Below are 15,291 nucleotides of genomic sequence, written 5' to 3'. Positions count from 1 at the left end.
GTGTGGCTCTAGGAGTAGAACATTAACATTGATGGGGAAAAAGCTAATCAAGAAGGAGCGGCCTCGAGTTCAAGTCTGAGTACTGGTGCGCGTGTGTGCGCGTGCGCGTGTACACACACGTAGACAGAGAATTACAAACCGCTTTCCCCTCCTCACTACATGAGCCTGGCTCCTTCTTGACACAGATCTTGACTCAAGTGTGCTTTCCTCTCCTTTCTTCCACATGCATCCTGGCAGATGGGGAAATTACAAGACATGGACGACTTATCAGAAGAATGCCCGAAGTCCCTCCGCAGAGGCTCCCTTGGGTAATTACAAACAGGCCAAGTAGCAACCACATGTGGGACCTCAAGGAAAGCATCAAGAGACTTGGTTCATGACCAACGTCCAAAGTAAAATCTCCACCAAGGCAAAAAAGGCAGAGGGGCTTGGATAGCACCTACCCGTGCCTATACCGCACTTCCGACCACAGCCAGGCCAGGCATGCCGTTATGTTCATAACAGTGTTCATTCATGTGATAATATTTGCACCAGTTTAAGGCTCACACTAAGGAGATGGCTTTCTAAGAAAGGCCAGGGAGCTGCTTCAAACGGCGCAAAGCAGACGTCACGGCGGACTGTTGAACTTTCCACATGAACCTGGAAACTTTCCATTGTTGAGGCGTGACCCCTTTGCTTCGGGCGAAATCTGGGTGCTACCAGGGCCCAACCGGAGAACAAAGTTGACTTGCGCATCGCTCCACCTATCTCTCAGCTCTTAGCTGAGACTCATGAAAGCGCCCAACCCCAGGCTCAGCCAGACTGAAAAACCTTTCGACCCAACAGCCACAGAGCCTGCCTTTCCACGCATGCACGTGGCGCTCTTCAGCCTGCAGATTTACATGGTAAAAATAGAAACAAAAGGGCACCACATGTACATGCGAATTTGCCAACCAAACTCCGGGCTGAAAATAGTTATTTACTATTTGGCTTGCATAGTGGCCCAGAAAACCCTCTCTACCTATTTCATGCTCATTTAAATTCTTTAAGAGTTCCTGACCCATTTAAGTTCCTTGAGGATGCCCGGCTTCACTTGGGCATTCTTCGGCTCCTCACACAGCAGGATTTAAAGGAATACCGCCTGTCGTTGGAGACTGGACGTGGAAGAAGGGCACTGGCCTTTCCTAAGGTCTAGTCTGGGCATGGCTTAACTATGAGCGACCTCAGACTTAGCATCATGGCCTCCTTTTCTTGAGATAGGTTTAGCTCAAGGGACAAGGAGTTTGCACCTGCTCCTTCCCCCTCCCCAACCAGCAACCGGGAGTAGTGTCAGTCCCTCGTGCCAAGACAGCAAATCCTATCTGCTGTACAATACAAAAGGAGCATCCTCTCTTGCCTCTGAATTAGGTGTGAGCACTGGAGTCCGAGGTGCTAAAGCTTGACAGTGTGAGTTCAAATCCTGCCTTTACCGTCTATCTACCAAACTTCAGTTTGCCCACTCAGGAGGTAAGAGTAATAAGTGGCCTGGCACTGGTGGCTCACGCCTGTCATCCTAGCTACTGAGGAGGCTGAGTTCTGAGGAGCACAGTTCTAAGTCAGCCCAGGCAGGAAAGTCTGTGAGGCTCTCATCTCCAATAAACTACTTACGAAAAGCCCGAAGTGCTGTGGCCCAACTGGCAGAGCACTAGCCTTGAGCAAAAGAAGCTCAGGGACAGTGCCCAGGCCCGGAGTTCAAGCCCCAGGACCAGAAAAAACAAAGAGTAATAATTGTGTCCATAAAGGTTGTTGGGAGAACTGGTACTAATTATATGGAGTGACATGAACCAGGCAGTAAGCTTGTTCTTCTCCCTACCCCCTCGACCCCCGTTCCTGTACTAGAGCTTGAACTCAAGGCCTAGGTGCTGTCCTTAGTTTTTTGTTGTATTTTTTGCTCATGGCTGGCACTCTACCCTCTGAGCCACAGCTCCACTTACAGCTTTGGGCCATTCCTGCTCGGGCTGGCTTTGAACTGTGATCTTCAGATCTCACCGTCCTGCTGGCTAGGATTACAGGTATGAGCCACCATAGCTTGTTCTTAACACGTTCACATCCCCTTGCGTTTTACGGCTTTCCAATTCTCCCCAGGCGGGTCAGGAAGTTTGGTTTGGAAATCAAGACACTAAAGGAAAGGGAAGCCTAGAGTAGCTGGCAGCCTTCTTGAAGAGGTCTTGAAGCCAGGGTACCCCATTTTGGACAAACCCCAACCAGGAGGCTTCCCAGTATAAAATCACTGTCCACTTTTTGGTACAGCCCAGTTACATGTGGGAGCACACCGTGTCTCATCTGGACTCCCCAAGACATTTACTGAACCCTTAGCCTTGGCCATCTCCAGTAACCCTTCTTAGACACCTTCAAATGCCTCCACACACACCTGTGCAGGTAAAGACCTGCCCCGTGCAAATGCACTGGTGACCGGTGGAACTGAGAGGTCCCCACGGATACACCTGGCCGCATGGGCAGCGTGCAAAGTGCTCACCCAGCTAGGTCCACATTGCCCACACAAACTCGGGGCACCACCGCGGTGCAAATGCACTCACAACTCAGCCTCAGCGCCGTATGGAGTTTCTGGGGTTGCCTGCACAGATCTGACTTTGTTTTTTTAAAGCAACCCCCCCAAAAATAACACACACACAAAAAGCCCAACCACATCAGAAGCCCATTAAAAACCGAAGCCAGAAGTGAGCGTTTCCCCCTGTGTTATGTCAGCAGGCTGCTCAATAAGAGAGCAGGGGGCACAAACACAAATGAACATTCCAGAAACGGCTTTGTTGTCCTCCACATACCCTGCCTTCCGCGTTGTGGTTCCCCCCCCCCTTCTTCTTCTGCAACAACGGAGGAAATCTGCGAGATGACTGAGGGTGGTTAATTAAGCATTGCACCCCACATCCCGCGGCTGCAGTTTCAATTGGATATGGTGCTCTCTCCACTTCCTGTTCCGCAGGATTGCAGGGGGCAGTGAGACACCTGCCAAGCTCTCAGCCAGCTGCTGCTCCGGGCGGGGGGGGGGGGCTCAGCCTGGAGAGGGGCTCCCTCTGAGGCAGGAGGGCTGGCCCCACACAGCCGAGGGGGTCCCCACTGGATGGCGGCCAGCACCTCCTTCTTTCGTGAGGATGGGGGCAGGAGGCCCACGGTGGGCTCGGCTCTCCCCTCCCACCGGAGTCCTGCTACGGCGGGCGCGGCTGGGCTGAGCTCAAGAATCTATTAGGAGCCCAACAACCTATCGGTGATCTCTGTCCTTTTGTTGGAGAAAGCCATGCCCGGTAGGTATGCTGGAGGTGGGGGATGGGGACTCCACTAGTCCACCAGTCCCTCGAGTTTCTAGCAGGAAGTGGGGACAGGAGGCCGCTGAGGCCACAGGGAGGGAAGGAAAGCTTCCTCAAAGAGTTTAGGATGGCAAAGGATCAAAGGCAAACAATACTTCTGCCCGGTGTCCCTTCTCCTGGGACGTGGGTGACCGCGTAGGGCGAAGACGGCATGACGCCAGGCATACCGCTTCGGGCTGGTATCGGTCTCCGGTCTCTTGAACACCTGTCTCATAGACACACAGTCTGCTCTACGCAGACCTTGCAGCCGCCATGCTAGCAGGAAGCCCAACAATAGTGAACTGCTTGGGTGGGGGATTGTATTTGGGAGAGGGGGTTGGTGTGCAGAAACAGGTGACAGGCATGGACCGAGAGGAGAGGGGACAGCTCGTGGTTAAGATGGCAGGGACGAGGCTCCTGTGAGTTCTTCGATAAAGGTCCAGAGGTGCACGTGGCACCTGGGTGTCTCGCCTGGGGGACTCTGGCTAGCTGCTGTGAAGGATGCAGAGGAAGAGGATTTGTGGAGATGGCTGCTTTAGCCCAGACATCTTCCTAGACCATTCCGGAATCTGAGCCTAACACCAGAGGCCAGATATTTGTGTTGCGCCTTGACTGTTAGATCAGACCCTCCACGGTGGACAAACGATTTTCGGAAAGGGGGAAACTGAGGCTTAGAGAAAGTGTCATGCTCTCCAAGCATCCCAGCCACAGGAGAGGGAAAGAGATAGGACTAAACTCCTAAGTGCTGCCGAGTTTGCTCCCTGCGGCAGGTCCAGCCCTGGGGGATGATAAGAAGCAGGAAGCTTGTTTCTAAATCCTCATAAAATCCCAAGTCTGAGACCTCCCAGTGCTGGGAAGCTATTTCCAATCAGATAAGCGAGCTATCTCTCCTGGAGGCTTAGGGCAGTGGGCAGAGTAGGCCTCAAAACCTGGCTCTTATCTGATCAGAGATACAGCAACCTTTACATATTAATTTCCCTTAAATCATTAAGGCTCAGTTGTACAATTATCTTTCCACCAAACTGGTTACATGGGTCATTGAATCAGTGCCCAAAAGGGAAAAAACCTTTTCTTTATAAATACCCTGCAGGTTAAAAAAAAAAAAAAAAAAGTAGCCTAGGTCTAAGAGTCACGATTTTTTTTTTTTTTTTGGAGATGGTTTAACACAGGAAACTGAGCTCAATCCAGAGACTGCTGATTCCAGAGCGGGTAGGGGTCTCTGTTTCTTGACCCTTTCTTTCATTTAGAGGAAAAGGAGGGACTCTTCACGTGGGGTTTGGGCTGCCTGGTGTCTAAATGCAGCAGTAGTGGGGAGTATGCATGAGGGATTGGCCTCAGCTCTTGAAGATGCCCCCTCCCTTCCTTCCTTCCTTCCTTCCTTCCTTCCTTCCTTCCTTCCTTCCTTCCTTCTTTCCTTCCTTCCTTCCTTTCTCCCTCCCTCCCTCCCTCCTCCCTCCCTCCCTCCCACGTCTGTCTTTGCTCTGTGTGACAGGGAACTAACTATGTAGTGTCTGTGACATTTCTCATACCCCAGTCCTTTGCCATCCAACTCTCCTGACTGGTCTGGACAATGGGCTGTATGTGCAGGAGATTGGTGAGATGACAGGAGGGAGGAGCTAGGGGATGCCCTCTCCCCTCCAGGTGTCTAGTCTCCCTCGTGGTGGTGGTGGGGGGCACCTCCTACTGGAAAGCCTGCCCTCCATAGTCAGGTCCTCTGTGTGGCAGCCTCCCTTTTTCCTCTTTCTGAACTCAGGTAGGGGTGAGTTCTGCTTTGCAGACTGTACCCTGAAGCCGTGTCATACCCAGCCAGTCACGAGTTATGGCCAGCCTGCGGCGCTAGGCAGAGTGCCCAGAGCTCTGTGTATGCTACGTTTCTACTCAAAGCTATTTATTGGGCTGAGGAGAAGGGCTTAGCTCTGTTCAGCAGGTGGCACGGTCCCCAACTGAAAAAGAGGAGGAAACTGAGGCACAGAGGGGAAGGTGATGTCTTAAAGGCCTATGTACCCTGAGAACATAGTTATCCCTTCAAAAGGGGGCACTGGGCCAAGTGTGGGCGTTGCAAACCTGTAATCCTAACTACTCGGGAGGCTGAGACCTGGAGGATCACAGTTCAAAGCTAGCCCTGGTAGAAATGCCTGCAAGACTCTATGCCCAATTCACCAGCACAAAGGTTAGGCTGGTGGTGTGTCTCGAGTGGCAGAGCGCCAGCCATGAGCAAGGAAGCCAAGTGAACACAAGGTTCTGAGTTCAAGCTCTTGTACCAGATTTTTTTTTTTAAACAAAAACAGGAGTTGCTAGACTAAGGTTTGCTGCTGGTCTTGTGGGTTGAACTGTGCCCACTGAAGACATTTTCAAAGACCTCAGCACCTGGCCAGTGACATATTTAGAAATAGGTTGTTTGTTTGTTTTACAGATATAACAAGATAAGGCAAAGCCATGTTGGATAAGGATAAGATGAATTCTAGAAGACAGACCCAGCGTTAACCCTGCAGGGGAAGAGACCAGCCAGCCAGAGGCAGGAGCAACACAATTCCATCACGGGACTGATGGCACCTACAGATGCAGGCAGAGGTGGGCAGGGATCGCCCATCTCTCCCCGGAGACTCGGGTTCTGCCCCGGCTGCTCATTCCGATCCCAGTGCCATGGTGCCTTGTTAACAGCACTGGAAACTCCTACAGCTTGGGCGGAAGCGCTCAAAAATGTGCACGGTTGAATAAGACCTCCTGGATGGGCTCTATAAGATCCCAATCTCCAGGGGGCACCCCAAGCTCAAATACTATAGGGAAGAACGATTGATGGGGCACTCAAAGTCAGTTCTAGAAGCGTCCACTGGCGTGTGTGTGTGTGTGTGTGTGTGTGTGTGATACTAACTGTATTATACAAACTCACACACATTCATTCAATGTTGGCATATAGTATTGGCGCAGTATATAAAGACATGGTGGTAATTATTGGCAAAGGACTGATAGAGAGCTTGCCTGTGTCCCAGAGCTAGGAAAGGACACCACGAGTCTGAACCCCTATGAACCCATCCTGGCCTGCTGGTCTTGGCAGAAACGGGTCCCCCGGCCTCAGCTGCCCACTCTTCTTTCCTGACTCTAGTATTGTTCTCTGTTGGGGACTCACCAAGTAGAGCTATGCACGGTACCCGAGGCAGGCAAGGCAGTTATAGTGGAGAATTGATTGTTGAGTGCCAGACACAAGAACAGCTCCCTGTGCCTGGCTTATAACCAGCCAATAACCTAACATGGGCTTCTCTGTGGAGAGAGGGGGAGAGAAGACGAGCAGACCCGGCGAGGCCGGCTTTGTCTGTATCTGAGAATGTGATCAGACTATTTCGGTTCTGTGTCCTCCACAAGGCCGGCAGGTCGCTGCCTGGATGGGACCCGGTGGAGAGATTGTCCCCACAGATTTTCTGTAATAAGGTGAGATAGGACGATTGTGTAAGCGGCAGAGGCCCCTGGGGTAATTGAGATGCCATCGCAATCTACCCCGGGATCTTCAGGATCCTTCAGTTGGAATGTTCGGAGGTAATTCGGAAAGGACTCGAATTCAGAGACAAAGCCCGGTCTCAGCGGCTTGGAGATAATGTCGGGGTCTTTCTTGGCCCACGAGCTGGTCCTGAGTCCCTTCTGGCAAAGCGTGTATCTTGTCTGTCTTCCTCGCGAGAAGAATGGAATTGGGAGAGGCGTGTCAATCCCTGCCTGGCAAGGCGAACCGTTTTCCAAGTGACTCACTCATTGGTGCGTCCCTGTGGTGTTGGGGCAGTGCTCACCGCCGTTTCCCTCTGAGCTCCAGCTGCTTTGGACACACTCACTCTCTGCCCAAGGAAGTTGGAGCTGGCTCAGGTGCCCTGTAGTCCAGGCCACCAAGCCTATCTGACGCTGTCTCAAAACTGGTCACAGTAGGGCCTGGTCCCTTGGGGAAATTCAGGTTATGTAGGAAAGACTCCAAGAAGTAGGCGTATTGTCATTGAGCATGGTGGTACATGCCTGTCATCTCAGCACTAAGGAGAACGGGGCAAGAGAACTGGGAGTTCTGGGCTGGCTTAGGCCAGTGTGGGCTGTATATAGTTAAGACTCCCATCTCAATGAAAGAAGAGAAAGAAAGAAAGAAAAAGAGTTATCTGATTGGTCCCTGTCTGCATACTCTCGGGTAAATATTCTCAACCGCGTACAGAGAAGATTGGTCTCTAAGAGCAAAAGGGATCTTTGTACCAAATACCCGGCGGAAGGGGCGGGCCTACCTCCAAAATCTAACCTGGTCTGGGGAGTCACCTCTAGTTAGCAACCCTCACCTCCCCTGGGCCTAAATCCTGTTCACCAAGAACAGGACATCAATCTAGGACAGGAGGAGGTACAGCCCTCATGTCTGCAGCTAAACCCCAGGTGTGCAAACCCACTGAGGGTTCTCCCCGGTGCTCTGCAATGGTTTTAGAAGTAATTCTCTCTCAGATATGTTTGAGGGGGGTGCAAAAGGGATGTCTTCATGAATAAGAAAAGTAGAACCACTGGGTTAGATATTCTAAGCAGCTCAAGTCTACGCCGTGTGTCCAACGGAAGCCTCTGGAGCTCTTAGCACACAAGCGATCTAAGTCTGAGCACTGAGACATGGAGACGTCTTGTTGGTGGGTCACACTGGGCGTGGGTGTGCACTGTTCACTAGGGGGCACCCCACAAACCATTCCCCCCTCTTTTCATGCTCCCAACAGTGCCAAGATGGGGTTCATTGGTGTCCTCGATCACAGGTTAGGAGCTGAAGCCCAGCTCCTCCTCGAGTCTCTTCAGAACAACCAAGTAGCCAAGTGCGCACGCTGCTCTCTGCACCTCGCGCTGTGGCCTTCCAAAAATCGAATCTGGCTGCCAGGTCATTCGTAAGACAGGGGTACTATTTGGGGAACCCACCTACCTCTCTTCTTCTTTCATCTAAATAAACCCTCTGAGAGGGCCCAGGGCTGAGGAGAAGCAAAAAAGAAGGTCTAGAGGAAATTCTAGCCTTTGCTACTTTGATCTCCCGTAGTCTCATCTGTAAAATGGGAGTAAATCCTTCCTCGTGGTGTGGATGCAGCATTAACTAGGATCTCACAGCTGAAATAAACACTTAATGTGTGTAGTTAATATCACGAATCTGTGTGTTCAGGGAAGAGTCTGGGAGGTCACGTTCACTTACAAGCCAAATACAGGCTGGAAGGATTATTTAATAAATCCTAAAAATGTTGCCAGGTGCTGGTAGCTCATGCCTGTAATCCCAGCTACTCAGGAGGCTGAGATCTGAGGATCACGGTTCAAAGCCAGCTGGGGCAGGAAAGTCTGTAAAACTCTTATCTCCAATAAACTACCGAGAAAAGGCTGGAAGTGGAGCTGTGGCTCAAGTGGTGGAGCACTAGTCTTGAGCAGAAAAGATCAGGGGAAGTGCTCAGGCCCTGAGTTGAAGACTCAGAACTGGCACATGCACACACACACACACACACACACACACACACACACACACACACACAGACCTAAAATGTATTCCATCAGTAGACATTTCAGCAGCTTCCAAGTTACTGCATATTTTAGTTGGTATATGATTTTTTTTCAAACTTCCCCAGCTCTTTAAAGTCTTTTGACAGAATGAAGGCCTTGGTCTAGTTCCTCTCTAAGCCAGGGTCAAGGGAAGTAGAAACCTCAGGACTCAGTGATGGCCCTGCCCAGCAACCACTCAGATTAAAGGGGATCGCGCCTTTCAATTTCTCTCCAGGCTATCTATTATTTCTCGCTGTAGTTCAAGGCTACTGAGAAGGTTCAGTCTCCCTCCTGTGTTTTCCTGAGCTTGCAGGCCATCTGCTTTCTACACCTGGTGTGTAGGCTCTCTCTCTTTCTCTCTCACCTGTGTGGCCAAACAACTTGCCTTTTTAGAAAAATAAAATCTAAAGTCTCTTGCAGAAGAGCTTTGCTTGGCAGTAGCAGTGGACATGATTTTCTTTTTTTGCACGAGGCCTTCGATCCAGACCCGGGTCTAAAGGATGGCTCTGCCTTTCACAGCCACTTCTTGCCACCAAGCAGTCACTTTTCTAGAACGATATCTGTGAGCATGCTGTGTGAGTCGTGTTAGCATCTGTGGCATGAACCCTAGCCCTGTAGGTTTGCTCAAGATTGCCAGGATATTAGAGGCTTGGATAAGAAATCCAAGTTAGATGCTGGTTTTTTCCATTGATGCATTTTTTTTTCTTCATACATCCCAGGGTTATTTTCTTGGAAATTACTCTTGGCAGCACTGAAAACAACATGCTTTTTTTTTTTTTCCTTAACCAAAAGACAACAGCAAGATGATGGTAAACACTTTCATGGAAGAATTGAGTCCGTCATCATTGACTGAATACCTTAGTGTGTGCTCAGCTTGATACGAACCAGACAGAGATGAATATAGGAAGTCCTTGTGCTACAAGGGTATAAACTTTGTTAGAAAATCAGACTGTGAATGAAGAAGTACAGTCTCTGTTGGTCACACTTGGCGGCTGATAGGTTTTCAATTTCAACTTCCCCATTTTGCTCAGAGAAAACAGTACGACTCTCTCTCCATCTTCACAGAGTCTGTGAGACTGTTGTGTGACTCGTGGGACTGCCTGGCAGATACGGAGGAGGAGTCCTGGGGAAATGCCCTCGGCATCCTTCACGGCACCACGGCCATGGAGCGGCCTCCCTGCTACATGGTGGGGAAGGAGCGAATGAGGTAGCGATGTCTCCTTGCGGCTCTTGCACTCCTGTTGTGTGACCGCGTTGGGGATAATGTGGAGGCATCTTCGCTCTCTGATTCCCTTCTAGGCACGGTGCTCCTCCCCAGAGCAGGACATCTGCCCCCGGGCTACCGGACAGTGACATGGAACTTCTTGGATAGGATCAGTTCGTGTTCTCTAAAGCCCTCAGTGACGGCGCCTGGGTGTAGCTGAGGTCATGCCTCGCTGTGTAACGGAGGCACGGTGCACACAGAGGGTACGGCGTCCCTCACGGAAAACCAAGAATGCCAAGACAAGGGCAGCCCAAGATTAAAGCGCGGGCCGGGTGTCCCTGCAAGGTGACAACTCCCCCGAAGTGGAGAACCCCCAGTTGTATAATCCCCCCGCATTCCCTCTGCCCATGAGGAGAAGGAAGCAGCCATCTTGGTTCTGGGAAGCAGTCTGTGTGTGGAGAGCAGGTGCTTTGTACTAGGGGCAAGGAAGCAGTGGTGTTTGCCAAGCCTGTGTGTGTCTAGCATTGTCTTCCGTGGGGAACTGGGGCAGATTTGTCTAAAGCCAGGATGAGCCCCTTGCCCAGTTACAGGAACGTATGGGTCAGAGATTTGCTTTGTCGGTCAGCCGCAGCTGGCGGAGGGGAGAAGGAGAGAGTTCCTGGTGAAGAAGGCCAGTGCAAAACTCTCTCTTGCATCCAGATTGAGAAGCAGTGGACGGAAACGCAGGGGTGAAGACCTCGAGGAGTGGGGGCTCTGAACTCGGGTGGGTGCAGAGAGCTGGGAAGTGGCATGACTCTGTACACACCTGTCCGACCTGACCGGCTTTGGGAGGCTTTGAGAGGCTCCCACCGCAGCGTTTGTCTGCTTAGTTGTTTGTTTGCCTGCTGTTTCGGCGGTGCTGGGGTTTGAGTCCGGCTGTCTTGCTGGCCAGGCAGGCGCTCCACCATCTGAGCCACTCTCCCAGCCCTTTATAAGTTTTAGTCATTCTTGAGATAGGGATTCACATTTACGCCAGGGTCAGCTTGCGCCACGGCGCCTCCTCTTTACGCTTCCCACGTCGCGGGGATGACAATCGCCGTGCCGTCCCATCGGGCTGCTGCTGCTCAGGGTTGTCTTGAAGCCGGAGTTCCCTTACTCTCCATTTTCTGCACAATTGGAATCACAGTTGGGAGGCAGCGTGCCTGGCCTCCTCTCAGGGCCTACGTAGGTGACCCGGGGAGACTGGATGTCCACCACCCAGAAACCTGCTGCACGTGAGGGTTTGGAACGCAGAGGACATGGGGTGTGTGTGGGGGAGCTCTGGGGCCCTGGAGCCCACCAGTATCCGATCCTTCTGGAGTGGTGGCGTGGAGCCCTCTCCAGGGCATACTTGAGGGGGCCAGACACCGCCATTCTGGGGCTACTCACCCTGACTCACCCAGAGTGCCCAGCAAATATTTGACTTTTTCCTCCCTTTTCTCCCTCCTCCCCCCCCCTTTGTCATTTTACACAGTCCTGTTTAGCCTGGACGCTGGTTAATGGGAGACCTTTGCCCTTTGGCTAAAAGCTGTGACCAGGAAATCCCACCTCCCATTAATGAGGGTTTTGTTCAGACTCCGGAGCCACTCACACAGCTTCTGCTCTGAACACACATTGTCCGGCTCGGCTTAGAAGAAGAAAAAGGGAAAGAAAAACAAACAGAGGCAAAGAAAAGAAAAGGGGGAAAAAAAAAAAAAAGCTCCCACTGTTGAATTAAAACAGCAAACTCCAGGCCCCAAGCAGATTTCCCTCTCTATTAAGCCAACAAAAGGTCTTAAATGGTAGGCCAGGGACACAAAGAAGGGGGAGACAGGAGGGTCAAAGACGGAGGGGGCCAAGGAAGAGAAGAAAACTCAATTAACTGGCAGTTTGTTAGCAGTTGTTGCCACCCCGTACCCTGCGGATGCCCTGAACATTTCAAACATAAAAGCCCAGACCCAGAGAGGACCGATGAGTCCGAGACCCAAGTCTGGTGAAGCAACTTTGCAATCCTTGACCTTGAGCCTTCTTCTATAAAGATTCCTATGGACCAACGCCACCCAGGGTATCAGCACGCGCAGCCCCTTGCTTCCTTCCTCCCTCTCCCTCCCCTGGTCTTATAGTAAGTTTTATAGTAATCTTCTGGTTTTATGGTAAGTCACTCTGACCCGGCCCCATCTTCACTCTGCAAGTTTGAATCCCTAGGAGCCAGGGTTCTCTGTCCCCTGGCTCGGCCTGCCTGTCTCTGTCAGTCTTGGCTCTATCGTCTGTGGTCCCAGAACCCATCCAGGGTGGCTCTGGACTGGACGGATGTGCTTCGGAAACCTTTGATTACAGAAGGTTCAAATGTTAATCACTGCTAGTTATAATTTGTGTCCCATTAGATATCATGGCTAATGATTATTCCTAAGCCAGATAACTGAATGGGATTAAAAAGTTAAAAACAGATAACAGTTTTGTACTGTGTACTCTATTGTTAAAAATGTATCTCTTAAGGACAAGTCACTTAAAATCTTAAGAGTATCCCAGGACGTTTATTTATTTACCTATCTATTTATTTATTTAGTGACTTCCTAAAGACAATGGAAAAAATGAACAATAACAACAAAAGAAAAGAAATATAGAAAAATAACAAAAAATTCCTTTTTTTTCTTTTTCTGTTGTGGGGCCTGAAGTCAGGGCCTGGGCACTGTCCCTAGCTTTTCTGCTCAAGGGTAGCACTCTACCACAGGGCCACATCTGGTTTTCTGGTGGCTTGTTGGAGATAAGAGTTTCACAGACTTTCCTGCCTGGGCTGGCTTTGAACTGTGATCCTCAGAACTCAATTTCCTGAGTAGCCAGCATTACAGGTGTGATCTATCAGTGCCTGGCTGTCCGTGTCCTTCCTTCCTTCTTTCCTTCCTTCCCTCCCTCCCTCCCTCCCTCCCTCCCTCCCTCCCTCCCTCCCTTCCTTCCTTCCTTCCTTCCAAGAAACTTCCTTTTAGAGGGAGAGGCTAGCTATGAGCACTGATTTGTGCTTGGTTTGTTTGTAAGTGATTACCCAGGAGCCACGCGGTGTCACTTGTGAGCAGAAAGTACACTTCCAACAACTAAGCTAAAAGATTTATTGCAAGTTTTGCTAAAAATCAAAATGCTTACGTTGGGGTTTCGTTTGGGTCCTCAGGTAAAGAGGAGAAGAAAGGAGAGCAAAGGAGAGGGGAGGGAGGGGGACAGTCACAAAATAGGTCTCCTGGGAAAAACAGCCTGAGGCGCCACAAAAAGAGGCCCTACACCTCCGGGATTGAAGCAGTCATGTTTTATGTATCTACATTCCTAGTTATTGATGCATGCCTTTTCATTTTGGACACGTATATGTATATGTTCATTTAATTGCGTGTGTTTTCATGTTTGTGTCATTTGAACACATATAATACACACAATGCACTACATATGAATTCACAGATACACGTGACATTACGCATAGCTACCACCAAGCACTTCTGGTGTTACACTCTTGGTCTTATATATAACCCTCTGAGGTAAAGACCATACCATCTCCTCAACATTCTGGATGAGGAAACTGGAGCAGAGAAATGAGGCTACTTTTCTGAGGCATTGTACACGTTCAGAACACAGTGTTGAGAACTGAGTTGCCATGGCTCTGACTGCTAAATCTGCCTTTCACAAAATACTCTGATCTAAGAGCTGACCTCAGGTGGTCAACTGGTCTACCTTAGAGACCTCTTTCCAGAGGTCTATCTCCTGTCTGTGTCCCCAAAACCTCAGCCAGCATTCTGGTAGCCACCCACTCAGCACCAGCCTCTGACACCCACATGAAATCGCCACTCCTTGGCAGAAGGACTCAGGGAACTTTCTGAAGGGCCTCGGTGCCTAAGCCAATGTGTGAGAGTTGCGATGATGCTGTGTTACATTGTGTGGGGACTTCAAACCAGGCTACTGGTTGTTGGTTTTTGGTGAGAAATGGCTTCCTGCACTGTTGCACTGTGTTCCTTTTGTTCCTTTTTTTTTTTTTTTTTTTTGGTTTGTCGTGGGGCTTGAACTCTAGGCCTGGGCACTGTCCCTGAGCTCTTCAGCTCAAAAGCTAGCGCTCTACCAGTTGAGCCACAGTGCCACCTCCTCACTGTGTTTCATTTGGGGAAAGCCTTTAATGAATCTGCTGAGCACACGGTGTAAAAAAAAAAAATCCCTGTGAACTCTCTCTCCCTTTCTCTCTCTGTTTCTTCTCTCCTTCTTTCTTTGAGGCAGCCATTTTGCTATGCAGCAGAGACTGTCATTGAACTTGAGATCTTCCTGACTCAGCCTCCCCAGGTTTAGAATTACAGACATGGACCACTATATACCACAACTCTCTTTGGTGTCACTGCATATTAATGCCTTGTCTTGCCTGAATCAGATAAATTGATATGATTATCTCCTTAACCCAGAGAAGTTCCATAGTACACCCCATCCTGTTGAGTGCCCAGATCTCCCAGGCACCACCACCCCCTTTCTGAGAGTTCTCTTCCTCCCTACCGGCCCCTTTCACTAGCTACTTTTTGTAGAAACTTCAGTAATGAATGTCGGTTCTATATTTTTCAGCTGTAAGCAGCAGAAATCCCCCTTCAGGCGCTCCGCTAGACCTTTTATCCAGACTCAGGAAAAAAGAATTGATTGATTTTGAAGTTCAATGTTAGCATCTGCTGTTATTCAAAACCAGGACCTTGGCTACAGTCATCCGCCATGCTTCCAACGTCCTCACCAGTGTGTGGAAAATGAAGGCAAGCTGTTGTGGAATGAGAAATGCAAAGTAGTCAATCTGTTTGTCTGTTTAATGTAAGTGGGAACATAAGCTTCTGGAAGTGGTAGCATTCGGCATTGTCAGATGGGAGATCCTCTCCAACAAACAAAAGCCTAATGACCCGTTTTACTCGGCACTCCAAGTTGTTTCTAATGGTAGTTTCCATATGTACTCAAACATGCTTTTATCGGAAACTGCAAATGGCACGGTTTTCCATCCCACACAAGCGTGTACGTTGCGTATGTGTGTGCATATGCGTGCGGGGGCACGCATAAGCATGCCTGTGTGTGTTGGGAGTGGGCAGGGCAGGGTGGCGGTGGAGGGGGTAGCATCCTCTCTACTTCCCCAGGCACCATGGAGCAAAAGCTGATGGTTTCGACATCTTTGAGCAGAAAGCATATTGCAGTAGCAGCTGACTCTTATCCTCCATTTCCACCTGTCATTGTACTGTATTAAAGGGGGAAAAAATCAAGTCATTAACCATGATA

At 50.1% G+C, this 15,291-nt stretch overlaps 1 protein-coding gene across 2 annotated transcripts in view; it reads left to right on the top strand.

Annotated features, from left to right (window-relative positions):
• Wwox (WW domain containing oxidoreductase) overlaps positions 1 to 15,291 on the top strand; it is a 758,639-nt gene that overhangs the window by 724,247 nt on the left and 19,101 nt on the right. Inside the window, exon 9 of one of the 2 annotated variants that reach the window (XM_048355073.1) lies at positions 8,033 to 8,095. The exons of the other annotated variant lie outside the window; for it this stretch is intronic. Within the exon in view, the coding sequence (XP_048211030.1) occupies positions 8,033 to 8,080 (48 nt within the window). The 3' untranslated portion in view covers positions 8,081 to 8,095. Of the gene's footprint in view, positions 1 to 8,032; positions 8,096 to 15,291 lie in introns of those variants that run through there. 2 annotated transcript variants of the gene reach the window in all.

This window comes from Perognathus longimembris, chromosome 10, assembly GCF_023159225.1.
Source record: "Perognathus longimembris pacificus isolate PPM17 chromosome 10, ASM2315922v1, whole genome shotgun sequence".
Classification (NCBI taxonomy): Eukaryota; Metazoa; Chordata; class Mammalia; order Rodentia; family Heteromyidae; genus Perognathus; species Perognathus longimembris.
Note: the sequence above shows the minus strand (reverse complement) of the source record. Positions and strands in the feature narration are given on the sequence as shown.